This window comes from Vipera berus, assembly GCF_964194415.1.
Source record: "Vipera berus genome assembly, chromosome: 3".
Lineage (NCBI taxonomy): Eukaryota > Metazoa > Chordata > Lepidosauria > Squamata > Viperidae > Vipera > Vipera berus.
In genome coordinates, this window is record NC_138204.1 from 216,947,022 (window position 1) to 216,974,920 (window position 27,899).

General features: G+C 50.3%; 1 protein-coding gene across 1 annotated transcript; it reads right to left on the reverse strand.

The window, feature by feature from the left end:
- Positions 1 to 1,760: 1,760 nt before the first annotated feature.
- SLC39A4 (solute carrier family 39 member 4) lies at positions 1,761 to 26,823 on the reverse strand (the record flags this gene model as incomplete). Its single annotated transcript, XM_081325639.1, has 12 exons — positions 1,761 to 1,966; positions 3,503 to 3,690; positions 4,747 to 4,899; positions 5,039 to 5,096; positions 5,736 to 5,849; positions 7,916 to 8,080; positions 9,807 to 9,979; positions 12,317 to 12,488; positions 13,413 to 14,224; positions 16,432 to 16,636; positions 18,884 to 19,168; positions 26,620 to 26,823. 12 exons carry the CDS (start codon positions 26,821 to 26,823, stop codon positions 1,838 to 1,840), a joined length of 2,658 nt encoding a protein of 885 aa, XP_081181765.1. The 3' UTR covers positions 1,761 to 1,837.
- Between the last annotated feature and the right edge of the window lie 1,076 nt (positions 26,824 to 27,899).

Consider the following 27,899-nt stretch of genomic DNA (forward strand, 5'->3'; position numbering starts at 1 on the left):
CAGCTCAATCTCCAGGGGGCCAATTTTAAGCCGCCTCAGTTGGTGTTGTGCAAAGCATGGACAAATCTAAGTAGAACATAGAATAGCGGCGTTCAGAGGGGTTCTTGGAGGTCATCTAGTCCAACCCCCTGCTCAGGCCGGAGACCTTAGACCATTTCAGACAAGTGGCTGTCCGGTCTCTTCTTGAAAACCTCCAGTGATGGAGCGCCCACAACTTCTGGAGGCAAGCGGTTCCACTGGTGAATTGTCCTCACTGTCTGGAAATTTCTCTTTAGTTCCAGGTTGCCTCTTGATGCATTTCCCTCCGTTGTTTCTTGTCCTCCCTTCTGGGTGCTTTGGAGAAGAGCTCGACCCCCTCCTCTTCTTTGTGGCAGCCCCTCAAATACTGGAAGACTGCTATCATGTCATCCCTGGCCCTTCTCTTCATTAGATTAAACAAAGCTAGTTCCCTAGGTATATTATATTATACCTAGCCGGTATACCTAGTGGGTATAAGCCGTGTTGTTGTTGTTGTTTTATAGGAAAGTCATTCCCTTCCCTTGCATAATTCTGTTTGCAATACAGCGCACATCGAAGGCGATGAATTCAAATGATCTGGCGGAAGGGCTTTCCACACTCCACGCCTCCGGATGATTTGAAAAGAGGGTTCTTCTCTTCAGCTGCCCACTGGCCCATGGTGAAAAGCTGCCCTGGCGTGGGAGTCTGAAGGAAAAGGAGAATTTGAGTGTCATTTGGCCCATATTCCTGTGTCTTTTGGGGAACTTGGAAGGGGTGCCTAGGTGTATGTCTGGGGAAAAAACAGACCATGCACCTGTGGAAGGAGGAGGGGGAGGTGAACAACGACTATGGGCTGTTAGGTGTTCTCTGAGCTTGGTTGTTTTCTTGCAGATGTTTCATTACCCAACTAGGTAACATCATCAGTGGGGTTTGGAAGGAGGAAGAGGAGGAGGTAAAGGTAAAGGTTCCCCTGCACATGCGTGCTAGTCGTTTCCGACTCCAGGGGCCGGTGCTCATCTCCGTTTCAAAGCCGAAGAGCCAGCGCTTGTCCGAGAACGTCTCCGTGGTCATGTGGCCGGCATAACTGGACGCCAAAGGCTCACGGAACGCTGTTACCTTCCCACCGTAGTGGTCCCTATTTTTCTACTTGCATTTTTTACGTGCTTTCGAACTGCTAGGTTGGCAGAAGCTGGGACGAGTGACAGGCGCTCACTCTGCTACGCGGAACTCGGGATTCGACCCGCCAAACTGCCGATCTTCTGATTGACAAGCTCAGCATCCTAACCCACTGAGCCACTGCGTCCCTATTGGGGAGGAGGAGGAGGGGTGTATGGATGTCTCTGAACAAGAATAAGGATTCAATAAATACAATAAATACTGCAGAAGGGGAAGGCGTGCTGGTGCAAAAAGTGAAACTGGCGAGGTGGAGACGGCGGACCTCCAGGTTAGGGAAGCCCCCCCAGGAGAATGACCCAGGTCCGCCGATTCAGATAGCCAGAAGGAGAAAAAGGCCTAGAATTTGAACCCTGGGCCAAGCTTTCCTTCCTGTCTGCTGCAGTGGACCGATCTTTTACGTGGCCGTGGCTTCCTCCTTCCCGGCCACCAAAACCCTGCCAGGCCACGTCATGTTTGAGAGCCCACGGAGGAATTTGGGGCCACGCGTGGAAAGGCGAGATTGACAGCCGAGCCTCAGGTGAAGCCGGGCGGGTGTCCCTGGGCGCCTTCCCCGACAGCTTGCGCAGGCCTGAGCCCCCCAAAAGACCGCGCACCCCCCCTTTTGTGTCCCTGACTTGGCCGTGCCTGCAGGGGGGGGCAGTGCTGACCGGCAGGAGCGCTGCAGTTAAATGGCGATGTGGTCCTCGAAAAGAGAGAGCAGCAGGAGGATGGCCCAGCCGGCCAGGAGGCCCAGGTTCTGCAAGCCAAACAGCAACCAGGGTCGTTTGTCCTGCACGTTCATCATGGCGGGAAGCTGGAGGGAGAAGCAATCGTGGTCAGACGTTGTGAGGGGCAGTCCTCCGCTTACAACCTGTTCAAAGTTACAATGGCACTGAAAAAATGGGGGACTCTGGGCCAATCGCCAGGAGACGGTGAGTTCTAGTTCCACCTTTGGACATGAAAGCCAGCTGGGTGACTTTGGGCTAATCGCCAGGAGACGGTGAGTTCTAGTCCCGCCTTGGACATGAAAGCCGGCAGGGTGACTCTGGGCCAATCGCCAGGTGACGGTGAGTTCTAGTTCCACCTTGGACATGAAAGCCAGCTGGGTAACTTTGGGCCAATCGCCAGGAGATGGTGAGTTCTAGTCCCGCCTTAGGCATGAAAGCCGGCAGGGTGACTCTGGGCCAATCGCCAGGAGACGGTGAGTTCTAGTCCCACTTTAGGCCTGAAAGCCGGCAGGGTGACTCTGGGCCAATTGCCAGGAGACGGTGAGTTCTAGTCCCACTTTAGGCCTGAAAGCCGGCAGGGTGACTCTGGGCCAATCGCCAGGAGACGGTGAGTTCTAGTCCCGCCTTGGACATGAAAGCCGGCAGGGTGACTCTGGGCCAATCGCCAGGTGACGGTGAGTTCTAGTTCCACCTTGGACATGAAAGCCAGCTGGGTAACTTTGGGCCAATCGCCAGGAGATGGTGAGTTCTAGTCCCGCCTTAGGCATGAAAGCCGGCAGGGTGACTCTGGGCCAATCGCCAGGAGACGGTGAGTTCTAGTCCCACTTTAGGCCTGAAAGCCGGCAGGGTGACTCTGGGCCAATTGCCAGGAGACGGTGAGTTCTAGTCCCGCCTTAGCCATGAAAGCCGGCAGGGTGACTCTGGGCCAATCTCTTTCTCTCAGCCTGACCTACCTCACAGGATTGTTGTGGGGAAAAGGACGAGAAGGGTGTATTAGGCATATTCACTGCTTTTGAGTTATTTATAAATAATAATAAAGGTGGGACATAAATAAAGATTTTTCCACCTCCGGCTCTTCCAAATGTAGACTGGAGGACCCTTGCCTCTTTCCGACATTCTTTCATTGCTTTGGCATCTAACCATTAGTCCAGGGGTAGGCAACCTTGGCGCTTTTATGACTGGTGGACTTCAACTCCCAGAATTCCTCAGCCAGCATGGGGGAACTATGGCCCCTTCATGACTCGTGGACTTCAACTCCCAGAATTCCTCAGCCAGCGTGGCTCAGCTTGGAAACCTCTCCCTTTCCCCTCAGCATGGCTGGCTCAGGAATTCTGGGAGTTGAAGTCCACCAGTCCTTAAAGAGCCGAGCTTGCCTACCCCTGCGCTAGTCACTCCTTCCCCCCAATAAAGTATCTCACAGACCCCTCCAGATTTGCATTTGGATGGTCCCGGTTCTGCCTTTTCCACGCTGCTGCCCTTTTGGACCCCAAGCCCCATAACTCCCACCCTTCGCCAGGGTGGGATTTGCAGCCCAGCTCCCCCCGCAGGGCCGCAGGGCTGGGGAAGGCTGCCGGCCCAGAGAGTCCGGCTTGGAGGGGTGGGGGCCAACAGGGCTGACTCACCATGTCGCACAAGGCCACGTAGAGGAAGAGGCCCGTGGCCACGGTGAAGACCCAGGCCTCGAACTCCTCCCCCGTGCTGACCGAAAGGGCGATGTAGAGGCCCAGGAAGGCCGTCAAGGCGCTGACGAAGTTGAGCAGCAAGGCCCGCTTGACGCTCAGCCCGGCGTGGAGCAGAGCTGCGAAGTCTCCTGGGGGGGGGCAGAAGGGGCCAGTGAGAAAAGAGCCTTGGTGGAGCAGTGGGCTGATGCCTCCTTAAGTAACACCAGCTGCCTGCAATTAGTGCAGGTTCGAGTCCCACCAGGCTCAAGGTTGACTCAGCCTTCCATCCTTCCCAGGTAGGTAAAATGAGGACCCAGATTGTTGGGGGCAATTAAGCTGACTTTGTAATAATGCCGCTTGGGGTGTGTGTGAAAGCCCTAATAAGCAGGCATATACATAGAATGAAGGCTACTGCTAAGCTTGTAAGCCGCCCTGAGTCTTCAGAGAAGGGCGGGATATAAATGGAATTAAAATAAAAAATAGAAATAAAAAAAGGCGGGTGGGTGGGTGGGGGAGGGCTTGGCCAGGGCTGGCTGGGTCCTTTGGCCAAAGGGTGAGCTGAGCTGATGGCTGCAGCCATCCCCACGGCCCAGCCCTGGTAAGGTGACTTAGCTGGGTCATGCAATGTCTGCAGGGGAACAGCCAGGCTCAGAGCGGGGGGGGGGGGGGAAGGAAGGGGGGAAGGATAATGGTGGGTGGGGAAGGGAAGGGAAGAAGAAGAGAAGGAATGAAGAAGAGAAGGGAAAGGAAGAGGGAAGGGAAGGGATGAAGGAATGAAGAAGGGAAGGGAAAGGAAGAGAAGGAATGAAGAAGGGAAGGGAAAGGAAGAGGGAAGGGATGAAGAGAAGGAATGGAAAAGGGAAGGGAAAGGAGGGGAGGGAAGAGAAGAGGGGGAAGGGAAGAAGGGAAAGGAGGAGGAAAGGGGGAAGAAAAGGGAAGGGAGGGGATGAAGAAGAGAAGGGAGGGGGAAGGGAGGAGAAGAAGAGAAGGAAAGGGGAGGAAGGGAAGGGATGAAGAAGAGAAGGGAGGGCGAAGGGGAGGGGAGGCGAGGGGGGAAGAAGAGGGAAGGGAAGCAAAGAAGAGAAGGAATGAAGAAGAGAGGGGAGGGGAGGGAAGGAAAAGGGAGGAGGGGAGGGAGATTGCTGACGACCTGACAGGTGCCCTCCATCCCCAGGGGGTCCCATTCCCCCCCCCCCGCAGCCCACCTAGCTCGTGGGGCAGCTCGTGGCAGAGGACGGCCAGGGAGGTGGCCAGCCCGGTCTTCCAGGAGGCGGAGAAGGCGGCGCCCATGGCCAGCCCGTCAGCGAAGTTGTGGATGGCGTCCCCGATGGTGATCATGTAGGGCAGCATTTGGAGCTCTGGGGGCGAGAAAGGGGGGGGCGGTGAGGAGAGTGGGTGGGGGGCTCCGGAGGCCCACGGGACCCTCCTCCTCCTCCCGGGGAGCCCCGGCGCTCAGCAGCGTCTCCGGAGGGGCCCAGGGCCGCCTTCGCTCCTCACCTCGGCTGAGCTCCGTCTTGGGCACCTGCCGGCCAAAGTCGGTGTCCTCCACCGAGACCTGCGGGAATCAGAGCAGGGAGTCCCGTGAGGAGACTTTGGGAAAGGGGGCTCCCCCCGTCCCGCCTGGACCAGCCCCTCCCCAGACCCCCCCTCTCTTCCTCCTCCTCCTCCCCTCCCCCTTTCCTTCTAGCACTGATGATGTTACCTAGTTGGGTAATAAAAGGCCTGCAAGAAAACCACCAAGCTCGGACCCCACAGCAGTCGTCCTACTCCTCCTCCTCCTCCTCCTCCTCCTCTGCTTCCTCTTCCTCCTCCCCCTCCTCCCCCTCCCCAGACACCTTACTCCTTCTAACACTGATGATATTACCTAGATGGCTAATGAAACGTCTGCAAGTAAAGAGCCAAGCTCAGAGAGCACCAAGGACCCCACAGTCCTTTTCTACCTCCTCCTCCTCCTCCTCCTCCTCCTCCTCCTCTCTGCACAGTCCCTTCCCTTCTAGCACTGATGTTGCTACCTAGTTGGGTCATGAAATGTCTGCAAGAAAACAACCAAGCTCAGAGAGCACCCAGGACACCACCATCCTCCTCCTCCTCTTCCTCCTCCTCCTCCTCCTCCTCCCCCCTCTTCCTCCTCCTCCTTTTCCTCCTCCTCCTCCCTCCCTCCTCCTCCTCCAGGGCGTTTGGCACGGAGACCCACCAGGTCAGCGTTTGAAGCTCCCTTCTCTTGCTTCCTCCTCTTCATCTCGTCCTGGTACAGCTGCAGCGACAGGCCGTGATCGCACTGGTGGCCCTTGCTGGACTCAGAAGACTCCTACGAAGAGAAGCGGGGGGGGGGGAATGTTCAATCGGCCTCACCAAGGTGCCCACTTCATTTACGGATAGTCCCCGAGTTAGGACCATCGTTGAGCCCAAAATTCCTGGGGCTACCCGAGATGGTTGCCCCATCGCCTGACCTTTCTTGCCATGGTTGCTAAAACACAGTTGTTCAGTGAATCCGGTTTCCCCCCATTGACGCAAAAGGGGATCACGTGACCCCGGGACAGTGTGACCGTCCTAAATACGAGTCATTTGATCACGTGACCCTGGGGACGCTGCAACGGTCGTAAGTGTAAACAATGGTCGTAACTCCCTTTTTCCGGGCCTGTTGTGACTTTGAACCGTCACTAAACAAACTGCTGTAAGTCGAGGACTACCTGTACATAAAAAATAGTGGTACCCCGAATTTTTAAGTTAGTGGATTTGAGGGTCCCTGACGCAACCCTCGTTCTGGTGTGGGGCACCGTTGAACTGAAGGTGACAAAGTTTTAGTAGTAATTGGACTATTCGGCTCAAGTTACCAATATTTGGAGAGCCACTAGGGGGCAGCAGGGTGCTTCGGAGAAGTCCTCCATAGACTATTTTGGTAGCCTGTTTCCTGCTAAACTAGAATAGAATAGAATAGAATAGAATAGAATAGAATAGAATAGAATAGAATAGAATAGAATAGAACAATAGAATAGAATAGAATAGAATAGAATAGAATAGAATATAGAATATAGAATATAGAATATATAGAATATATAGAATATATAGAATAGAATACAATAGAATACAATAGAATACAATAGAATACAATAGAGAATAGAATAGAATATATAGAATAGAGAATATAGAATAGAATAGAACAGAATAGAATAGAATATAGAATATAGAACAGAACAGTATAGAATAGAATAGAATAGAATATCAAATATAGAATAGAATAGAACAGAACAGAATAGAATAGAATAGGAGCTGGAAGGGACCTTGGAGGTCTTCTAGTCCAGCCCCCTGCTTAAGCAGGAGAACCTATACCATCTCAGACAGATGACTGTCCAGTATCTTGCTAAAAGTCTCCAGTTATAACTGCTCACTTAATGACGGGGCAAAATTATGAGGCACCTATCTGGGGATACTTACAATGCAACACCCCCCACATAATCACATGGTCACCTGCTTGATAACCAGCCCGAATTTACAGCCATTTGTAGTCTCCTGTAGTTAACATGTAATGACATTTTTTGCTTAAAACTGGCATTTACTTCTGTTTGCCCCATAGCAAACAATTGTCTCACTTGACCACCAGTGTGGACCTTTGCACTCTATATAATGGATGGAAACTGACCAAAGAGAGAAGCAACCTGGAATTAAGGAGAAAGTTCTTGACAGTGAGGACAATCAACCAGTGGAACGCCTTGCCTTCAGAAGTTGGGGATGCTCCATCACTGGAGGTTTTTAAGAAGAGGCTAGACAGTCACCTGTCTGAGGTGGTATAGGTTCTCCTGCTTGAGCAGGGGGCTGGACTAGAAGACCTCCAGGGTCCCTTCCAGCTCTATTCTATTCTAATTACCATTCCAGACAAATGGCAGTCCAATCTCTTCTTGGCAACCTCCAGGGATGGAGCGCTCTCAACTTCTGAAGGCAAGTCGTTCCACTGGCTAATTGTTCTTACTGTTCAGAAATTTCTTCTCAGTTCCAGCTTGCTTCTCTCCTTCATAAGTTTCCATCTTTTACGCCTTGTCCTGCCTTGAGGTGCTTTGGAATGACAGAATTACAGAGTTGGAAGGGACCTTGGAGGTCTTCTAGTCCAACCCCCTTCTCGAGCAGGAGACTCTATACCATCCTGGACAAATGGATTTTCAATCTTTTCTTGAAGAAAGACCTCCAACCATGGAGCATCCACAACTTCTAATGGAAAGCCATTCCACAGATTAATTGTTCTCACCTCTCAGAAAAATTCTCCTGAATTCTAGGTTGAATCTCTCGTTGATAAGTTTCCACCTGTTACTTCTTGTCCACCCCACACCCCCAATTCTGTTGCCATGGGAAACTGGGGCACAGAAGAAGCAGCCAACTCACCTTGCTGTGTGAATGTCCCAGGAGGATGAAGAACTTCTCCAGGAGGAAAAAGAGGTAGAGACCCCCCAGCACGGCCAGCAGCCTCCAAAGCATGTCCTGACCTTCAGGTCCATGGTGGATGTGGGCATCGTCCCCTCCGTGGGAGTGAGAATGGAGGCCCAGGAACTGAAACGAGAGGGGTGGTCCCACTGTAATTGCAACCCCAAACAGGAGGACAGAGTGGTCTTTCAAAGCCAGCAGATCACGAGAGGGTTGGGTCTGGCAGAGCTACTAATTACACTTCCGTGACATTTCTGCACTGCCCAGATAGTCCTCGAGAAACTAATGGAGCCTGCCCATCGCGAGAGGTGGGGTCTGGCAGAGCTACTAGTTACACTTCCACTACATTTTTGACCTTCCCAAATGCAGGTGGACCTTGAGATACGGTCATAATGGAGCCTGCAGCAAGGGATGACCTCCGTTAAGTGAGAAACGTCCAGAGATCTTCCAAAGTTTAGTATGCAATGGGTGACGGACACGTGGCAGGTAGCTCCAAGGCCCATGGGGGCCCTAGTGGGGCGGGATGGAGGGGGAGATAGGCAGGGGGCACTGCAACATCCCTGTGGTTGGTTGTAAGGGTCAATGACTGGGGGTACCACAGTCCCCATACCTTCAAAACAGGGTCATAAGTAGCTTTTTTTGGGGTGTGTGTCTGTTTTGTAACTTCAAACGGCTGTTAAGTGACCGGTCGTATCTAGAGGACTACCTGTACAGCACTCTTCTCAAATACTTTGGGGGAGGAACAAGGCTGTGTTAGACTTAGAGCAGGGGTAGGCAACCTTGGCTCTTTTATGACTGATGGACTTCAACTCCCAGAATTCCTGAGCCGGCATGGGGCAACTATGGCCCCTTCATGACTTGCGTACTTCAACTCCCAGAATTCCAGAGCCAGCATGGCTCAGCTTGGAAGCCTCTCCCTTTCCCCTCAGTGTGGCTGGCTCAGGAATTCTGGGAGTTGAAGTCCACCAGTCATAAAAGAGCCAAGGTTGCCTACCCCTGAACTAGAGATGGGAAGGGCTGAGAAAAACAGTGGAAAAATTGGGGGGGGGAGTGTTTTCTTCCATTTCTTTGTTTGCCCCCCCAAAGCCGTTTCCCCCCCCCCCAATTTTTCCACTTTTATTTTTCCTCAGGCCTTCCAATCTGCCCTCCTTCACCTAATGTTAGACATTTTGGAGACCCCCTCAGATCCCTGAGCATAAAAAGGATTTGTCTCACTAAAGCCTCTTTTCAGTTGTATCTGGGGCTGCCCCCAAACCCAGCCCAGAACCCCACCCTTTCTTCTCACAGCCACCTATAGGTAGTCCTCGGCTTATGACCACAACGGACTCCAAAATTTATGCTGCTAAGTGAGACATTGGTTAAGTGAGTTTTGTCCCATTCCACGACCTTCCTTGCAACAGTTGTTAAGTGAATCACTGCAGATGTTAAGTTAGTAAAACGGTCGTTAAGCGAATCCTGCTTCCCCCCATCGACTTTGCTGGTCAGAAGGCCCTAAAAGGGGTCACATGACCCCAGAGACGCTGCAGCCATCGTAAATGTGAGTCAGCTGTCAAGCATCTGAATTTTGATCACCTGACCTGGGGATGCTGCAGCGGTTGTGTGAAAAATGGTCATAGGTCCCTTTTTTCCAGTGCCACTGTAACTTCAAACGGTCACGAAGCAAAAGATTGTAAGTCGAGGACTACACCTGCCCCTCTTTTCACGCCCAGAGTTCCCACCTTCGGATGGGAGGAACCAACCGGGCTGCAGACCCTCACCTAAACCAGCCCCTCAGGGGGACCCCAAACTGTGACTTTCCCCCAAACCTTTGGGTCCCCCTTTCAAGTCCCCTGCTCCCCCCCACTGCACAGACCTTGGGGATGAGGTGCAGCATGGCGTCCCCAGTGAGGGATCCGACGGCCAGGCTGACGAAGGTCTGGATGACGTATTGGTAAGCGCTGATGCAAGCCGTGCAGAGCAGAACCACAATGCCGAAAAGGGCGCACAGACACACCAACAGCGTGGCCAGCGACCCATAGAGGTACTCTGGGGAAGAGACTAGGTTAGACTAGACTAAACTAGACAAGACAAGACAGGACAATATTAGGCAAGACTAGTCTAGACTAGACTAAAGACAATATTAGACTAGACTAGACAAGACAATATTAGACTATAGACTAGACTAGACAAGAGAAGACTAGACTAGACTAGACTATAGATGAGACTAAACAAGACTAGACTAGACTAGACTTGACTCAACTAGAATAGACTAGATAAGACTAGACAAGACTAGACTATACTAAAGACAATATTAGACTAGACTAGACAAGACAAGACTAGACATATTAGACTAGACAGGACTAGACTAGACAATATTAGACTAGACAAGACAAGACAATATTAGACTACACAGGACTAGACTAGACTAGACAAGACAAGACTAGTCTAGACTAGACTAGACTAAAGACAATATTAGACTAGACTAGACAAGACAATATTTGACTATAGACTAGACAAGAGAAGACTAGACTAGACTATAGATGAGACTAAACAAGACTAGACTAGACTAGACTTGGCTCAACTAGAATAGACTAGATAAGACTAGACAAGACTAGACTATACTAAAGACAATATTAGACTAGACTAGACAAGACAAGACTAGACATATTAGACTAGACAGGACTAGACTAGACAATATTAGACTAGACAGGACTAGACAAGACAAGACAATATTAGACTACACAGGACTAGACTAGACTAGACAAGACAAGACAATATTAGACAAGACAAGACTAGTCTACTCTAGACTAGACTAAAGACAATATTAGACTAGACTAGACAAGACAATATTAGACTATAGACTAGACTAGACAAGAGAAGACTAGACTAGACTAGACTATAGATGAGACTAAACAAGACTAGACTAGACTAGACTTGACTCAACTAGAATAGACTAGATAAGACTAGACAAGACTAGACTATACTAAAGACAATATTAGACTAGACGAGACGAGACAAGACTAGACATATTAGACTAGACAGGACTAGACTAGACAATATTAGAGTAGACAGGACTAGACAAGACAATAAAATATTAGACTACACAGGACTAGACTAGACTAGACAAGACAAGACAATATTAGACAAGACTAGTCTAGACTAAAGACAATATTAGACTAGCCTAGACCAGAAAAGACTAGACTCTAAACAAGACTAGACTAAATTTTTAATTTATTTTTAATTTTTTAATTTTAATTTATTGCACAGAGGACTTTAATTTTAATTTTATCTTAATTTCTGTACTTATTATATTATATGTTATTGTTGTTAGCCGCCCTGAGTCCTTCGGGAGATAGGGCGGGATATAAGTCCCATTAATAAATAAATAAATAAATAAATAAATAAATAAATAAATAAATAAATAAATAAATAAATAAATAAATAATAAAATAAACAAGACTAGACCAGACAAGACTAGACTAGACTAAAGACAATATTAGATTAGACTAGACTAGACAAGACTAGGCTAGGCTAGGCTAGAACAGAAGAGGAGAACACAGAACAGAATAGAACAGAATATAGAAAACAGAACCGAACAGAAAAGAATAGAAAAGAATAGAATACAGAGAACAGAATGGAACTGAAAAGAGAAGAGTACAGAACAGAAAAAAGCAATAGAGCAGAACCTAGAAAACAGAACAGAATAGGATATAGAAAGCAGAGTAGAACAGAAAAGAACAAAATAATAGAACAAAATAGAACAGAATAGAAAACAAACAGAAGAGGAAAAAGAAAAGCAAAACAGCTTTATTTGGCCCAGTGTGGAAGCCACACAAGGAATTTGTCTCCAGTACAGAAGTACTCAGTGCACTTGCAAAATGCATTATTCAAGGCGTGTGTGTGTGTGTGTGTGTGTGTGTGTGTGTGAGACCAAAACGTTCACCCCCGTGCCAGAAGGGGTCAATGGTGCTTCCAAAGAGATGTCCTCCTCCTACGTGCCTCAGAAGGCTCCTTCGTGGGGCCCTGTGGGCGGTGTGAGCCTCCTGGCCACCTCCACCTTGGTTAAGCCTTCCGAGCTCCACCACTCCTGACCAGCAACCACCAGGCCTGACCTGAAGGAAGCAGCTCCGAGGCCTCCGAAGCAGCAGAATAACAGAAGGGAGATTCCCCACGGGAGACCTCCAAGACAGAGGGCTGATTCCGGTGGCAGCCATTTTCCTGAGCAGCTGGTGTCCAACCTTGGCAACTAGAAGACCGGCGGACTTCAACTCCCAGAATTCCCCTGGGGAATTCTGGGAGTTGAAGTCCGCCGGTCTTCAAGTTGCCAAGGCTGGACCCACCCCTGGTTCAGAAAGGGCTGGGGCAGGCGGGGGACGGACTCACTCTCGGCCGTGGTGAGGCGCCCGTCTTCTGGAACCTTCCGAGGGGCCGTGCAGGCCTGGCTGAGCTTCTGCTGCACCAGAGCTGGGCTCAGGCGGCTGAAATCTGGGCGGCTGACTCCGGTGGCATCGTCAATCTCATAAATCTTGAAGATGTCGCTGGGGCTGAGGCAGACCTAGAAGGAAAGAAAGGGGTCCCTGAGGGAGCAGCCTTTGGCTGGGGAGGGGAGGGGAGGGCTCTGGGCAGTGGCCTGTAGAGCGTGGGAGTGGAGGGGCTTGACCTCCGTGCGGGAAAGTGGAGCCAGGTTGGATCTTGGCTAAGGAAGCTGCAGGAACGGCCAGTCCTGTTTCTCTCCCTCTCAGCTGCCAACCACACGAACCCAACCCAGCTCTTCTCGTGGCGGAGGGTTACGCAGTGGACCATCCCGACCGGGCTGGGATGGGGCAGGGAAGAGCTGGCATAATTTCCACTCGGGGAAATAGAATAGAATATAGAACAGAACAGAACAGAATAAAATAGAATACAATAGAAAATATGGAATGGAATGGAATGGAACAGAACAGAACAGAATAGAATAGAATAGAAAATATGGAATGGAATGGAATAGACAATAGAATAGCGTAGAATAGAATAGAAAGTAGAATAACAATAGTACAGAACAGAATAAGGAATAGAATAGAATAGAATAGAATAGAATAGAATAGAATAGAATAGAATAGAATAGAATAGAATAGAATAGAATAGAATAGAATGGAATGGAATGGAATGGAATGGAATAGAATTGGAAGGGACCTTGGACGTCTTCTAGTCCAACCTCCTGCTCAAGCAGAAGACCCTATGCCACTTCAGACAACTAGTCATCCAATCTCTTCTTATAAACCTCCAGTGATGGAGCACCCACAACTTCTGGAGGCAAGTTGTTCCACTGATCAATTTTTCTATGAGGAAATATTTTTCTTGCAGGTGTTTTATTACCCAACCAAGTAACGTCATCAGTGATCTTCCTTCCTTCCTTCCTTCCTTCCTCCCTCCCTCCCTTCCTTCCTTCCTTCCTTCCTTCCTTCCTCCCTCCCTCCCTCCCTCCCTCCCTCCTTCGTACCGTGTCCCAGATGTTCTGGTGGGCATCTTCTTCTTCCAAGCCAGCAGGACTTCGTTTTGAGCGCACTGGAGAACTTTCACTTCTGTTTCCATGTGGCTCCATGTGGTGGTGATGGCCTGTTTCATTGCCATGATGATGGCCTGTTTCATTGCTGTGGTGATGGCCTGTTTCATCACCGTGGTGATGGCCTGTTTCATTGCCATGATGATGGCCTGTTTCATTGCTGTGGTGATGGCCTGTTTCATCACCGTGGTGATGGCCTGTTTCATTGCCATGATGATGGCCTGTTTCATTGCCGTGGTGATGGCCTGCTTCATCGCTGTGGTGATGGCCTGTTTCATTGCCATGATGATGACCTGTTTCATTGCTGTGGTGATGGCCTGTTTCATCACCGTGGTGATGGCCTGTTTCATCACCGTGGTGATGGCCTGTTTCATTGCCATGATGATGGCCTTTTTCATTGCCGTGGTGATGGCCTGCTTCATCGCTGTGGTGATGGCCTGTTTCATTGCCATGGTGATGGTGTGAGTGATCTTCATAGCCTCCATGATCATGGCCATCTGGGTGACTGTGTGTGGCATTTCCATGATCATGGTCGTGGTCATCGTGTGTGTGTCCACCATGTCCATGGTCACTGTGGTCATGTCCACCATGCCCATGGTCGCTGTGGTCATGGTCATCATGCTCATGCCCATGGTCACTGTGGTCATGTCCACCATGCCCATGGTCGCTGTGGTCATGGTCATCATGCTCATGGCCTCCATGTTTACTCCCAGGACCCACTTCCAACTGTACCATTAGTTTGGTCAACCCTGTTGGGAATCCAGAAAGGGCAGAGGTCATTGTACCGTCTTAGAGACCCATCCTACCTGCTCTTCTACACTCATCATCTCAACTTGGAGTCCTCTAGATCTGTTGGCCACTAAGCAGCCATCCAAAGTTTGAACTAGCCTGACCCAAAGAATCATGGGAGTTGCCCATCTGGGGGGGGGCAGTCCTAATCTCTCTATTTGGGTTCCTTCAAAAATGACCTATAATCCCATCAAACTATAGTCTCTTATGACCTTGACTTGGGTCTCCTAAATCTTTGTCCATGTTGACTAGGAAGTCTTGAAACCCAGAACAGCTCAAGGCCGTCCTGTTGGAGAAGTCTTAGCTCTTCCACCATGGTCATGATGTAGAATAGGGTGTCCAACCTGGGCAACTTTAAGACCAGTGGGCTTCAACTCCCAGCATGGTTGGCTGGGGAATTCTGGGAGTTGAAGTCCACAAGTCTTAAAGTTGCCCAGATTGGACACAGCTGATATAGACACAGGGTGTGTGGGTGTGTCCCAGGCCTATTGTTATTTACACCTCACTTCCATGGCTTTGTCCCCCAAGTGTAGATGGTATCATGAAATCGTTAGACAAATGAATGGAAGATTAGTAAAAGAGAATCTCTGTAGCTCAGGATTGAATTGGGGAGTCCTTGATGCTCGCTGAACTTGGTGGGTTTTTTGCAGATGTTTCGTTATTCATCTAGGCAACATCCTCAGTGTGAGAAGGGAATGGGGTGTGTGGAGCAGAGGAGGAGGAGGGGGGGGGACAACAATGATTGTGGGGTCCTTGTTAATCTTTGAGCTTCATTGTTTTCTTACAGATGTTTCATGACCCAACTAGGTGGCAATATCAGTGCTGATAGGTAGATGAGTCCAACCTTGAGCTACAAATATTCTCTTCTATCATAAGAGCTCTGAGCAGTTGCAGATCATTATTATTATTATTATTATTATTATTATTATTATTATTATTATTATTATTATTATTATTATTATTACATTTATATACCGCCCTTTCCCGAAGGACTCAGGGCGGTTTACAGGGTGATTAAAAAACCAAGATACAAAAGTTAAAAACAAATTTAAAAAAATTATATTTGTCCCTGCATAAATAAATAAAACCCCAGTTAAAATAAGATTAATCCTCAGCCTGGGCCAGAGAGCTCGAAGAGCCAGGTCTTCAGGCCCCGGCGGAATGAACGGAGGTCAGGGGCAGTCCTAAGCTCCACTGGCAGCTGGTTCCAAAGGGCCGGCGCCCCCACTGAGAAGGCCCTATCCCTGGGTGTTACCCGCCGGCAATCTCTTACCGGTGGCACCCTGAGAAGACCCTCCCTGTGGGAGCGCACTGGACGAAGGGAACTTGATGCCGGCAGCAGGTGTTCCCTCAGATATCCCGGACCCAAGCCATTTAGGGCTTTATAGGTCATCACCAGCACCTTGAATCTCACCCGGAGGGCAACCGGAAGCCAATGCAGCTCACGGAGTAGAGGTGTTACATGGGAGTATCGGGAAACCCCCATCACGACTCGCGCGGCCGCATTCTGCACCAGCTGAAGCCTCCGAGTGGTCCTCAAGGGCAGCCCCATGCAGAGAGCGTTGCAGTAGTCTAGATGGGAGGTCACGAGCGCATGATGGTAACTCTACTCCAGGGGGGTCAAACTGCCGGCCTGCGGGCCAGTTGCATCATATGGAGAAGGTCCCCACCCCACCTCTGGCAGTGCAAAAAACATCACGCTATGTTGTGACATGTCATGTGACATGGCGACTTTTGACATCTATGCTCTACTCCAGAGGTAGGCAACCTTGGCTCTTTTACGACTCATGGACTTCAGCTCCCAGAATTCCTGAGCCAGCCATGCTGAGGGGAAAGGGAGAAGTTTCCAAGCTGAGCCATGCTGGCTCAGGAATTCTGGGAGTTGAAGTCCACGAGTCATCAAAGAGCCACGGTTGCCTACCCCTGCTCTACTCCATCACTAAATAGCCCCTAGTGAGGGCAACGGGTGTGTCTCCACCGCTTCCAAATTCTGGGCAAATTCTGCTTTGGTCATAACCTCATAATGTTGCAAGACATCTCTTTAAGGCAGACTTCCCAAGCTGGGCACCAAAATAAGGAGATGCAAGGGAATTGGTGTCTTTAAAACGGGTTTTCCACAAATCCTTGGCCCCGCCCAGGGGAGCAAACCTACAGCTTGGAGACTTACCTGCGAGAGTGAGGTTGTGAGTCCCGTTGCTGTAGTGTTGGAAAATGTAATCCAAAAAGTAGTGTTGGTGAGGCAGAGCGTGGAAGCAGCCACCTCGCAAGACGTGGTAGGAGAGGAAGGCCAACATCTGCCCGGCTGGATTGGATGCCACATGGGGGGAGACAGATGTGCTGCTTTTAAGGATCTGGCCCACTTCTGCACAGGGCTGGGAAGCGGAGGGGAGCAGGTGAGAAATTTAGCACAGCCATGATTTTTTTCTCCAGCTACAGGCGGAGAGCGACTAATAAACCCAATTAATTAATAAATGAGGGCTGAGGGAGCTAGGTCTGTCTACCCCAGGGGTAGGCAACCTCGGCTCTTTTATGACTCATGGACTTCAACCCCCAGAATTCCTGAGCCAGCTGGCTCAGGAATTCTGGGAGTTGAAGTCCATGAGTCATAAAAGAGCCGAGGTTGCGTACCCCTGGTCTACCCTATCATAGAGAACAAGAACTGAAAAGCTGGTTTCTCTGTGTTTAAAAAGCAAAAGTTGCTTTCCCATGTTTCAAAGGTTTAAAGAGTGACAGGATATTTCAGCAGGAAACAATCCTCCTGGAATCCTCCCTATAACATAATAAGGGCACCTTAGAGGTCTTCTAGTCCAACCCTCTGCTCAACGCAGGAGACTCTATTCTCCATGCTTGGGAACCTATGGACTTCAATTCCCAGAATTCTCCAGCCAGCCGTGCTGCATTGGCTTTTTCGGCTGCTGCCACACACTGCCTGCTCATGTTTAAGGGATTGTCCACTAGGACTCCGAGGTCCATCTCACGGTTACTGGTTTTCAGCCAGGTTTTGCCTAATCTGTACTTGTACCCTTGGTTTTCCTTTCCTAGGTGTAAAACCTTGCTCTTCTCCACATTAGATTTCATGTGGCTGGATAGGGTCCATTGTTCAAGTCTGTCAAGATCTTTTTGGATCCTGAGTTTGTCTTCTGGGGTGTTGGCTACTTCTGCCAGTTTAGTGTCATCTGCAAATTTGATGACAATTCCCTCGCCTGAGTCATTAATTCCCTTGCCTGAGTCATTAATGAAGATATTGAAGAGTCCTGGGTCTAAGAGGGAGCCTTGTGGTACCCCACCGCTTACTTCTCCCCATGTGGATGTAGTACCATTGAGGACTACTCGTTGAGTACAGTTTGTCAGCCAGTTACAAATCCATCTGGTGCTGTGGAACAGCTTCCCTCCAGAAATCGTGGGCACTCCATCACTGGAGATTTTTAAGAAGAGACTAGATAATCATCTGTCTGAGATGGTCTAGGTTCTCCTGCTTGAGCAGGGGGCTGGACTAGAAGACCTCCAAGGTCCCTTCCAGGTCTATTCTAGTCTAGTCTAGTCTAGTTTAGTCTAGTATATTCTGTATTTCTATTCTATTCTATTCTATTCTATTCTGTTCTGTTCTGTTCTGTTCTGTTCTGTTCTGTTCTGTTCTATTCTGTCTAGTCTAGTCTTGTCTGGTCTAGTCTATTTTATTCTATTCTATTAATTCTCCATTCCATTCCATTCCATATTTTCTATTCTATTCTATTCCATTCCATTCCATTCCATTCCATTCCACAATTCTATTCTATTCTATTCTATTCTATTCTATTCTATTCTATTCTATTCTATTCTATTCTATTCTATTCTATTCTATTCTATTCTAATTCCATTCCATTCCATTCTATCCCATAATTCTATTCTATTCTATCCCATAATTCTATTCTATTCTAATCTATTCTATTCCATAATTCTATTCTATTCTATTCTATTCTATTCTATTCTATTCTATTCTATTCTATTCTATTCTATTCTATTCTATTCTATTCTATTCTACTGTTCTGTTCTGTTCTGTTCTATTCTATTGCTATTCTCTCTTCTATTCTATTCTATTCTATTCTATTCTATTCTATTCTATTCTATTCTATTCTATTCTATTCTATTCTATTCTATTCTATTCCACATTTTCTATTCTATTCTATTCTATTCTATTCTATTCTATTCTATTCTATTCTATTCTATTCTATTCTATTCTATTCTATTCTATTCTATTCTATTCTATTCTGTTGCTGCCTAAGCCACTTTCTCAGAGAAGGTCCACCTTCTCAAACCTTGACCCAACAGCCTCTTCCTGGAAATCTGGACCAACTTCATTTCACTGGAGGCCCACTGAAGTTCATGGTTTCTCCAGGACTTTAATTCATCAGGGAGGGTTTATGGCAAGTTTGCAGGCTTTGTGGTAATTCTGAATTCTATCTGCACTATATCAGTTTATGTGTCAGGCTTGATGATTTTGTGACTGTTAGGATTTACTGATTTTTATGACTCTGGAGTCAGCTGGAACCCAGCAGACCCCCAACGCTGGTATCTCTATGGTGACCTCTCTCATCTAGGACTCTTCCCAGGCCAGCTGTGGCCCCACCACTGCCCCTTACCTCATCTTTTTTGACAGACTTGGCGTTCCTCTGGATTACAAGCATCTGCCGGGCAACTTTCTCCGAGGTGGGCCCGGTCGCTGGGTTCCCATCGAAGAATTTGGTTTGGAAACCATGGACCTCAGACACCCAGTGTTTCTTGGTCATCGCCGTGCAGGCAGCCACAGGATCAGAGAAGTAGACCACCAACCCTGCCGAGAAGGTTGGCAGCTCCAGGGACGTGAGGTTGACCTCTCCAGAAGTTGTCTTCCCTACGAGTTCAAAGATGTTTGCGGGCGAGAGGCACTGCAGAAGAGAAGAGGATTGACACGGTCTCGATCTCGGTCAACGTGGGTTCCGTCAGGTTTATTCCAAAATGGGTTTCAACCTCGGGTTGAAGGAGCCGTGGTGGCACAGAGGTTAGAAGGCAGCACGGCAGGCTAACTCTGCTCACTGCCAGCAGTTCGATCCTGACCGGCTCAAGATTGACTCAGCCTTTTGAGGTCAGTAAAATGAGGACCTCCTAGATTGTCAGGTCAATAGGGTGACTCTGTAAACTGCTTAGAGAGGGCTGTACAAGCACTGTGAAGCGGTATATAAGTCTAAGTGCTGCTCTATCGGACTGAACATCTCTGGAATATGTGGAGATAAGATTACAGGTAGTTCTCGACTTACGGTCAAAATTGAGCCCCAAATTTGTAAAGTGAGTTTTGCCCCATGTTACAACCTTTCTTGCCACAATTTGTTAAACAAATCACTGCAGTGGATAAGTTAGCCACACGGTCGTTAAGTGAATCTGGCTTCCCCGGGGATTTCGTCTATCAGAAGGTGTTGCAAAAGGGGATCGCATGACCAGCACCCTGCCAGGACGCTGCAACCGTCATAAGTAGGACTCGGTTGCCAAGCCTTGGAATTCTGATCACATGACCACGGGGATACTGCAACGGTCGTAAGTGTGAGAAGTCACTTTTTTCAGGGCTGCTGTAACTTTAAATGGTCACTAAATGAACTGTCGTAAGTTGAGGACTGTCTGCATTGTGGAGAACACTAGAGGACCTTACAAGGATGAACACCAAGGAGACCCAACTGGTGTTTCTCAAACCGGACCCCTTAAAGGCAGGTGGACTTCGACTACCAGAATTCCCCAGTCAGCAAAATAAGTAAGTAAGTAAATAAATCATAAATCCTACAAAAGAAGCACACTGAGGGAGGAAGGGAATTAAGACAAATTAAGATGCAGGGACATCATGCTGATCACAAAGATCAATTCGATACAGAATAGAGCTGGAAGGGACCCTGGAGGTCCTCTAGTCCAGCCCCCTGCTCAGGTGGGAGACCCTTGCAGAGTAACAGAGTTGGAAGGGACCCTGGAGGTCCTCTAGTCCAGCCCCCTGCTCAGGTGGGAGACCCTTGCAGAATAACACGAATTGGAAGGGACTGTGGAGGTCCTCCAGTCCATCCCCCTGCTCAGGCAGGAGACCCTTGCAGAATAACAGAGTTGGAAGGGACCCTGGAGGTCCTCTAGTCCAACCCCCTGCTCAGGCAGGAGACCCTTGCAGAGCAACAGAGTTGGAAGGGACCCTGGAGGTCATCTAGTCCAGCCCCCTGCTCAGGCAGGAGACCCTATCCTATTGTAGACAAATGGCTGTCCAGTCTCCTCTTAAAAACCTCCAGTGATGGAGCACCCACAACTTCTGGAGAAAAGCCGTTCCACTGGTTAATTGAACTGGGATTATAGAATACCAGAATAACAGTGTCAGAAGGGACCTTGGAGGCCATCTAGTCCAACCCCCCCTGCTCAAGCAGGAGACCCTATACCATTTCAGACCAGTGGCTGTCCACTTTTCTTTTTAAAAGCTTTCAGTGACGGAGCACCACAACGTCTGGTGGCAAGCTGTTCCACTCCTTGATCAGTTTCCATCCGTTGCTTCTTCTCCTGCCTTCAGGAGCTTGGGAGAATAGGCTGACACCCCCCCTCTTCCTTGTGGCAGCCCCTCAAACACTGGAATACTGCTACCGTGTCACAACCTAATCCTTCTTTGTCATGGTTTCCCCATCCTGCTGGCAAAAGTGGGCCATCGAAAGAAAGAAAATGCACACTTTCGATTGGTGATGCTGGATAAAGTTGCAGACAATTGGACTTGGATGGTGAGCAGATATTGTGGAGAAGGCAGGACGAGAAGCCACGGATGGAAACTCATCAAGGAGAGAAGCATCCTGGAACTAAGGAGGAATTTCCTGACAGGGAGAACAATTAACCAGTGGAACGGCTTGCCACCAGAACCTCTGGGTGCTCGAGGCTTTTAGGAAGAGATTGCCTCAAATTGTATCCGGTCCCTTGCTTGAGCAGGGGGTTGGACTAGAAGACCTCCAAGGTCCCTCCCAGCTCTACTCTGATTGAACTACTGTCTGAAATGCTATAGGGGCTACTGCTTGAGCAGGGGGTTGGACTAGACAACCTCCAAGGTCCCTCCCAGCTCTGTTTTGATTCTGAACCTGAATCCTAGCAGGTTCTTAGGCGAATGAGCAGAAAAGAGAATCGAAAGAGATCCAATTAGTGTCACTCAAATCTCAGCAACTTGAAGCGGGCAGGACTTTGACTTCCAGAATTCCCCAGCCAGCAAAAGCTGGCTGGGGAATTCTGGGAGTCAAAGTCCAGCCCGCTTCAAGTTGCTAAGCTGGAGACACATTGAACTGAACAACGGCGCAGAGGAAAAACCTTGGGCACTAATCTGGAGAGCGGTTAATGGTTCGCCGGACTCCTGGTCTGTTTGAAGTGCTTACACAGAGTATATGCAAATAATATACAATACAGGGGAAAAAATGAACCTGCTCCACAAGTCTTCCGGTAAATGGGAGGTGTAAATAATCAGCTTGGACGGGTGACAGACACGGCCTGTAGAGATAACTGCCATGGTTATAGTGAAAGGAAACACCCTCATCCAGGCTGGCAACGAAGGCACCCAAGGCACGCTCTGGATTTCCTGCTCCCCTTATAATAATAATAATAATAACGTTGGAAAGGACCTCGGAGGTCCTCTAGTCCAACCCCTTGCTCAGGCAGGAAACCCTATACCATTTCAGACAAATGGCTGTCCAGTCTCTTCTTAAAAACCACCAGTGTTGGAGCATTCAGAGCTTCTGGAGGCAAGGAGTTCCACTGGTTAACTGTTCTAACTGTCGGGAAGTTTCTCCTTAGTTCTAGGTTGCTTCTCTCCTTGATTAGTTTCCATCCGCTGCTTCTTCTCCTGCCTTCAGGCGCTTTGGAGAAGAGCTTGACTCCCTCTTCTTTGGGGGAGCCCCTGAGATACTGGAAGAGTTGCTATCATGTCCCCCCTCGTCCTTCTCTTCATTAAACTACTAGACAGACCCATTTCCAGCAACTCTTCCTTGTATATTTTAGCCTCCCGTCCTCTAATCATCTTTGTTGCTTCTCTCTCCGGGGTCCCCCCAACAAATAGCTAAGATGACCCACTCACACTGGCAGCAGGGGTAGCACCAGTCCTCGCCTGACCGACCAGAATATTTATTGATTGATCGATCGCATTGATTTGCCGCCTGCCTCGTAGCCAACGATTCTGCTTCTAAGCCAGGCAGTCGTTAAGCAAGCGTTGTCCCGTTTTACGGCCTTTTTCACCCCATGGTTGTTAAACGAATTGCTGCCATTGTTAAGTGAAACCCAGAGTCGTTAAGCGAATCCGGCTTTTCCCCACTGACTGGGCTGGAAAGAATCTAGCTGGGGAGGTTACGAGTGGCGATCACATGACCCAGGACAGCTGCCTTAAGTTTTTTTTTTTTAAAAAAATATTTATTTATTTATTTATTGTTTTATAAATAAATAAACTGTGCTAAGTACATGCCAGTTGCCGAGTGCTCAAAGTTTCATCCCATCATCGGGGGTGGGGGGGAGGCTGCGACGGTCATAGGGGTGAAAAACAGGCGTAAGTCCCCTTTTTTCAGTGCAATCCTGGTGATAACTTGAGAGCTACCTGTCAGAGGCACCTAAGCTTAGAATCTGGAAGAGCTGAGTTCTGATCCTGCCTTAGGCACGAATGCTGGCTGAGTCTGGCCCAGTTATTCACGCTCAGCGCCAGGAGAAAAAGGGCGAGCGGGGCAGATGGCGAGAAAACCACACAGACTTGTCCGGGAATTGCCCGGACTCACGGCTGACTCGAGGTTTGCAGAAATTCGTCACAGCGACCGGCTTCAAGTCTGCCCAGTCTTGCAGATCGGGGCTGCCCAGAATAGCAGAGCCGGGATTTGCAAGCCAAGAAGCCTGCCCACCGCTAACCGAAGCCGGGCGGATCCCGTTGATCGAAGGTGTGGGCTTTTCCGCGCACAGTTTGCAAACGTTTTGCAGGGCAGCATCAAATGGGAGCGGAGGAGAAAGGAATTAGAGCACGTCGGAGGGCCAAGACTGGATCTGAGCAGGGCAAAGGGGCAAAGGGGGCACCGGCGGGGTGGGGGGGGGCAAACACAGGTAGAACAGCCCAGTCAAAGTTTTGCCTCTTTTCTTGGTGTGTCCGGCCACCGGCTTGACCATTTGACCGCTTCTTGTGCTCCTTATCAGCCCACCGAAACTGACCCTCCCCGGGGTATCCCCTCCTGCTAAGGACCCCCCCAGGGTGGGCGTCTGGGTGCTTCCGCGTTCGGCTGCAAAAGATCTGATTTTCTTGCTAAGGTGAGCAAAGACTGAGGCTGGGACGGGGGGGGGGGCATTCCAGCCACCTGCCCTCTGCTGAATCCCCTTTTCTTGGCACGAGGGAAGGGAAGAAGGGAAAGGAGAAGAGGAAAGGGAAGGGAAGGAAGCAAATGGATGAAGAAGGGAAGAAGGGAAGGGGAAAGGAGAAGAGGAAAGGGAAGGGAAGGGAAGGAAGCAAATGGATGACAAAGGGAAGCAAAGCAAAACAAAAAACACTCTCTCTCTCTCTCTCTCCCCCTCTTCCTCCTGCCAACCGAAACGCTTCCCTTTCTTGGGTTCAAACTTTGTGCAACCCATCTCAGCTCCTAGGAATGCAAGGCAGCTCCCGGCATTTTCCTTTAAGGCTTCTCGCTCGAGTCATATTTCCAGTTTTCCCCGTGCCAACTTTTCCTGCCTTGGCTTCGTAGCAGGATTTTCCAACTTTCCAACTTTAAGACGGGGGTACTTGGACTCCCAGAATTCCTCAGCCAGCTTAGCTGGCTGGGGAATTCTGGGAGTCGAAGCCCCCCCCCCCCCCCCGTCTTAAAGTTTCCAAGATTGGTAAACCCTCCTTTATAGGCAGAAACGAGCAAGCTTGGATGGTTCCTGGTTGCAAAGTCAAACCATCCCCAAAGGGAGCAGGGGGTTGGACTAGATGACCTCCAAGGTCCCTTCCAACTCGGTCTATTCTATTCTATTCTATTCTTATTCTTATTCTTATTCTTATTCTTATTCTTATTCTTATTCTTATTCTTATTCTTATTCTTATTCTTATTCTTATTCTATTCTGTTGTTCTATTCCATTCCATTCTATTTCCCTGATTTATAGTGCTTTGTTTAGTGGCCATTCAAAGCTACAACAGCACTGAAGAAAAGTGACTTACGACAGATCCTCGCACATATGACCACCACATCCTCAGGGTCACAGATCAGAATCCAGGGCTTAGCAAACCAGCACGGACACAGGTGGTCCTCCGACTCATGACCAAAACTGAGGCCAAAATTTCTCTCGCTGAGGGAGACAGTGCCAAAGTGACTTTTGCCCTATTTTACAACCTCCCTCGCTACAGTTGGTAAGTGAATCACTGCAGTTTTAAAATTAGTCACACGGTTGTTAAGTGAATCTGGCTTCCGCCTTGACTCTGCTTGTCAGAAGTTCACAAAAGGGGGAATCACTGCGACCGTCGTAAACACGAGTCGGTTGCCAAGCGTCTGAATTTCGACCAGGTGACTCTGGGGGATGCAACAAAGGCCGTAACTGTGAAAGACGGTCATAAGTCCCCTTTTCTTAGTGCCGTCGTAACATTGAACAGTCAGTAAATGATCTGTTGTAAATTGAGGATTACCTGTATTTATGACGGACGGTCGCAGCATCCCGGGCTTATCTGGGATCATCATTTGTGACCTTCCCAACCGGCTTCCGACAAGCAAAGTCAACGTGGGAAGCCAGATTCGCTTAACAACTGCACGGTTCACTTAACAACGGTGGCCAAAAAGGTGGCAAAACCGGGTGCCACTACCTTAAAAACCGCCTCGCTTGAGAACGGAAACCCTGATCTCAACGGTGGTCATAATCTGAGGACTACGTGGTGGTAACCGGCTCCATCCTACGGCCTCCTCTCCCCGTCACTCTCTCGAGAGACAAACAACCCCCCCCCCCAAGATTATGCACAAAAATGGAAGGACATTTTTTTAGATGCCCACAACGGGCCAACAGCTGCCGAAGTTGAGGGAGGCTGCAGAACAGGCTAAACTTTGATTAAAGCAAAAAAAAAAGACCATTACTATTGTTTCTCCTCGGAAACCGCTTCTGGACTTTGTGCTCGAGGTGGGGGAAAAAACATGAAACTTTGATTTGGGGTTTTTACCGATTCGATAGCTTTGTGGTTACAGAAATGGCTAGTTTATATTATTATTATTATGATGTAAAAGTAAAAGTTGAGGTTTGATTTGATTATTCTCCTACAGACCAAAGGGAGTCGGAAGTAAACACCGTGTCTTCCTTTTTACCGGTTTCCCTTCCCTTAGAACAGAGTCGGAAGGGACCTTGTAGGTCATCTAGTCCAACCCCTCCCCCCCCCCCCGCAAGCAGGAGACCCCACCCCACCTTCTCCCTCCCCTATTTTTCCTTTTGTCTTTTATATTATTAACTAATTTTTTTAAAAGGGAGAGAGAGAGAGAGAGAGAGAGAGATCACTCCCCAGGCTGCCTCCTCTTCATTTCAGCCCCCAACCCATTTCTTTCTCCTAGGTGAAACCTCCTTCTGGGGTCTGCCAGCCAGCCCCCAAGCCCCCCTCCCTGTCTTCTCCGGGGACGGTTTTTCCCAACTAACGCAATTCCAAAACTCCCCGCAAACGTCCAAAAGCAGAAGTTTCTCTGCGCCGCGGCTTCCTTCATCTCGGCGCCTCTGACGAAGCTCGCCAGCTGCCTGTGAAGCCAATGGAGTAGCTGGGGTGGGGGGTGGGGGGTGAGAATCCCCCAGCTTTGGGGGCCGTGGTAGATTAAGACCCCCACTCTTTCTCTAGGGCTTCCTATAAGGCGAGGTTTCCTGACGGGGAGAACAATAAACCCGTGGAAGGACTTCCCTCCAGAAGTTGTGAATGCTCCAAGTCTGGAAGGGAGACGACTGGACAAGCTATTTGTCCGGAACGTTATAAGGTTTCCTATCTTAGCGGGGTGGGGGTGGACTAGAAGACCTCCGAGGTCCCTCCCGACTCTGCGATTGTCTATTCTTTGGGAACGGTCAAGCAGATGGAGGTGGTCTGCACCCAGCTGGCCCGGGCGAGTGGCAGCCTTGGGGTTCCCGGGCACAGCCTGTCGCAGAGGCTAGGAAATTAAGGGGTGTCGGGGTTGGGGGGGGTCAGCCAAGCCAGGCCCAAGTCCCACTCCCCACTCCTCTTCCCCTGCGCTTCTCTCTCTCTCCTTTCAGCAGGAGCCGCAGCTGCTCTCGGGTCCCTCCTGCCCGGCCGGCGCCCCAGCCCTTTGCACCCAGGCTGGAGTTTGACCCAGGCTTTCCAGCTGCAGGGAGGACCCCGCCCGCCCGCCTGCCCGCCCGCCTGCTACCCCCGCACGGTACCTTTTCACACGGCACGGCCGAGCACTGCACCCGGGACCTTGCGATATTTAACAGGGCATCCACCGAGCGCCGGGGCAGAGCGCCTTCCCGGCGGCCGGACAGCAGAGCCCAGAGCTCCTGCACCGCCGGCTCCGGGGGGGGCTCCGGCAGGGCGGCCCCCAGCAGGCAGAGGAGCAGCAGGGCCACCCGGGGAATGAGGCTCATGGCTGGGCAGGAGGGCACGGCTGGCAGGAGGGCTCGGCTGGGCAGGAGGGCTCGGCTGGCAGGAGGGCTCGGCTGGGCAGGAGGGCTCGGCTGGCAGGAGGGCTCGGCTGGGCAGGAGGGCTCGGCTGGGCAGGAGGGCTCGGCTGGCAGGAGGGCTCGGCTGGCAGGAGGGCTCGGCTGGGCAGGAGGGCTCGGCTGGGCAGGAGGGCTCGGCTGGGCAGGAGGGCTCGGCTGGCAGGAGGGCTCGGCTGGGCAGGAGGGCTCGGCTGGGCAGGAGGGCTCGGCTGGCAGGAGGGCTCGGCTGGGCAGGAGGGCTCGGCTGGGCAGGAGGGCTCGGCTGGCAGGAGGGCTCGGCTGGGCAGGAGGGCTCGGCTGGGCAGGAGGGCTCGGCTGGCAGGAGGGCTCGGCTGGGCAGGAGGGCTCGGCTGGCAGGGCTGGTGCCAACAGGTGTCTTCCTGGCCCTGGGAAGTCGGGAACAGGTGCCTGGGCGCTGAGGTCTCCGGCGGCTGCTGCGGCTGCTGCTGCTCAGGTGACTGACTGGCTCAGGGTGGAATTGCCCCAGGTTAACCATTCCCCGAAACCTGTCTGGCTCCAGCGAGCCCCTGCTCAGATGGGAGGGCAGGCCTTGGCCAGGGGGAGCAGGCGAGGTGGGGCAGGGAGGGCCGGGAGCAGGAGGAGGCAGGGCGGCCGGGCCAGCAAAGCCGCCAGGAAGGGAAGGGAAGGCGCGGCGCCCAGGCTCTCTTGCTCAAGCCCGTGAGCTCATCCCGGCCGTCGGGGCTGGCGGGGGCGCCGGGCTCTTGCCTAACCCCGCTGCGGGGGTGGGCGGGCAGGGAAAATCCCTTTGCGAGCCGGGTTGAGTCACGTGGGCGGTGGGGGGGGGTTGAGAGGGGGATGTTTAGAAGAAGTAATAATAATAATGTTGGAAGGGACCTTGGAGGTCATCTAGTCCAACTATGCCATCGGTAAAAGGATTCCGGTGCTGCCAGAATTTGGGGGCCGGTTCTGATGGAAAACATCAGACTGTGCGTGTGAGCTTCAACCGTGGGAGTTTTTAAGAAGAGATTGGACAGCCATGA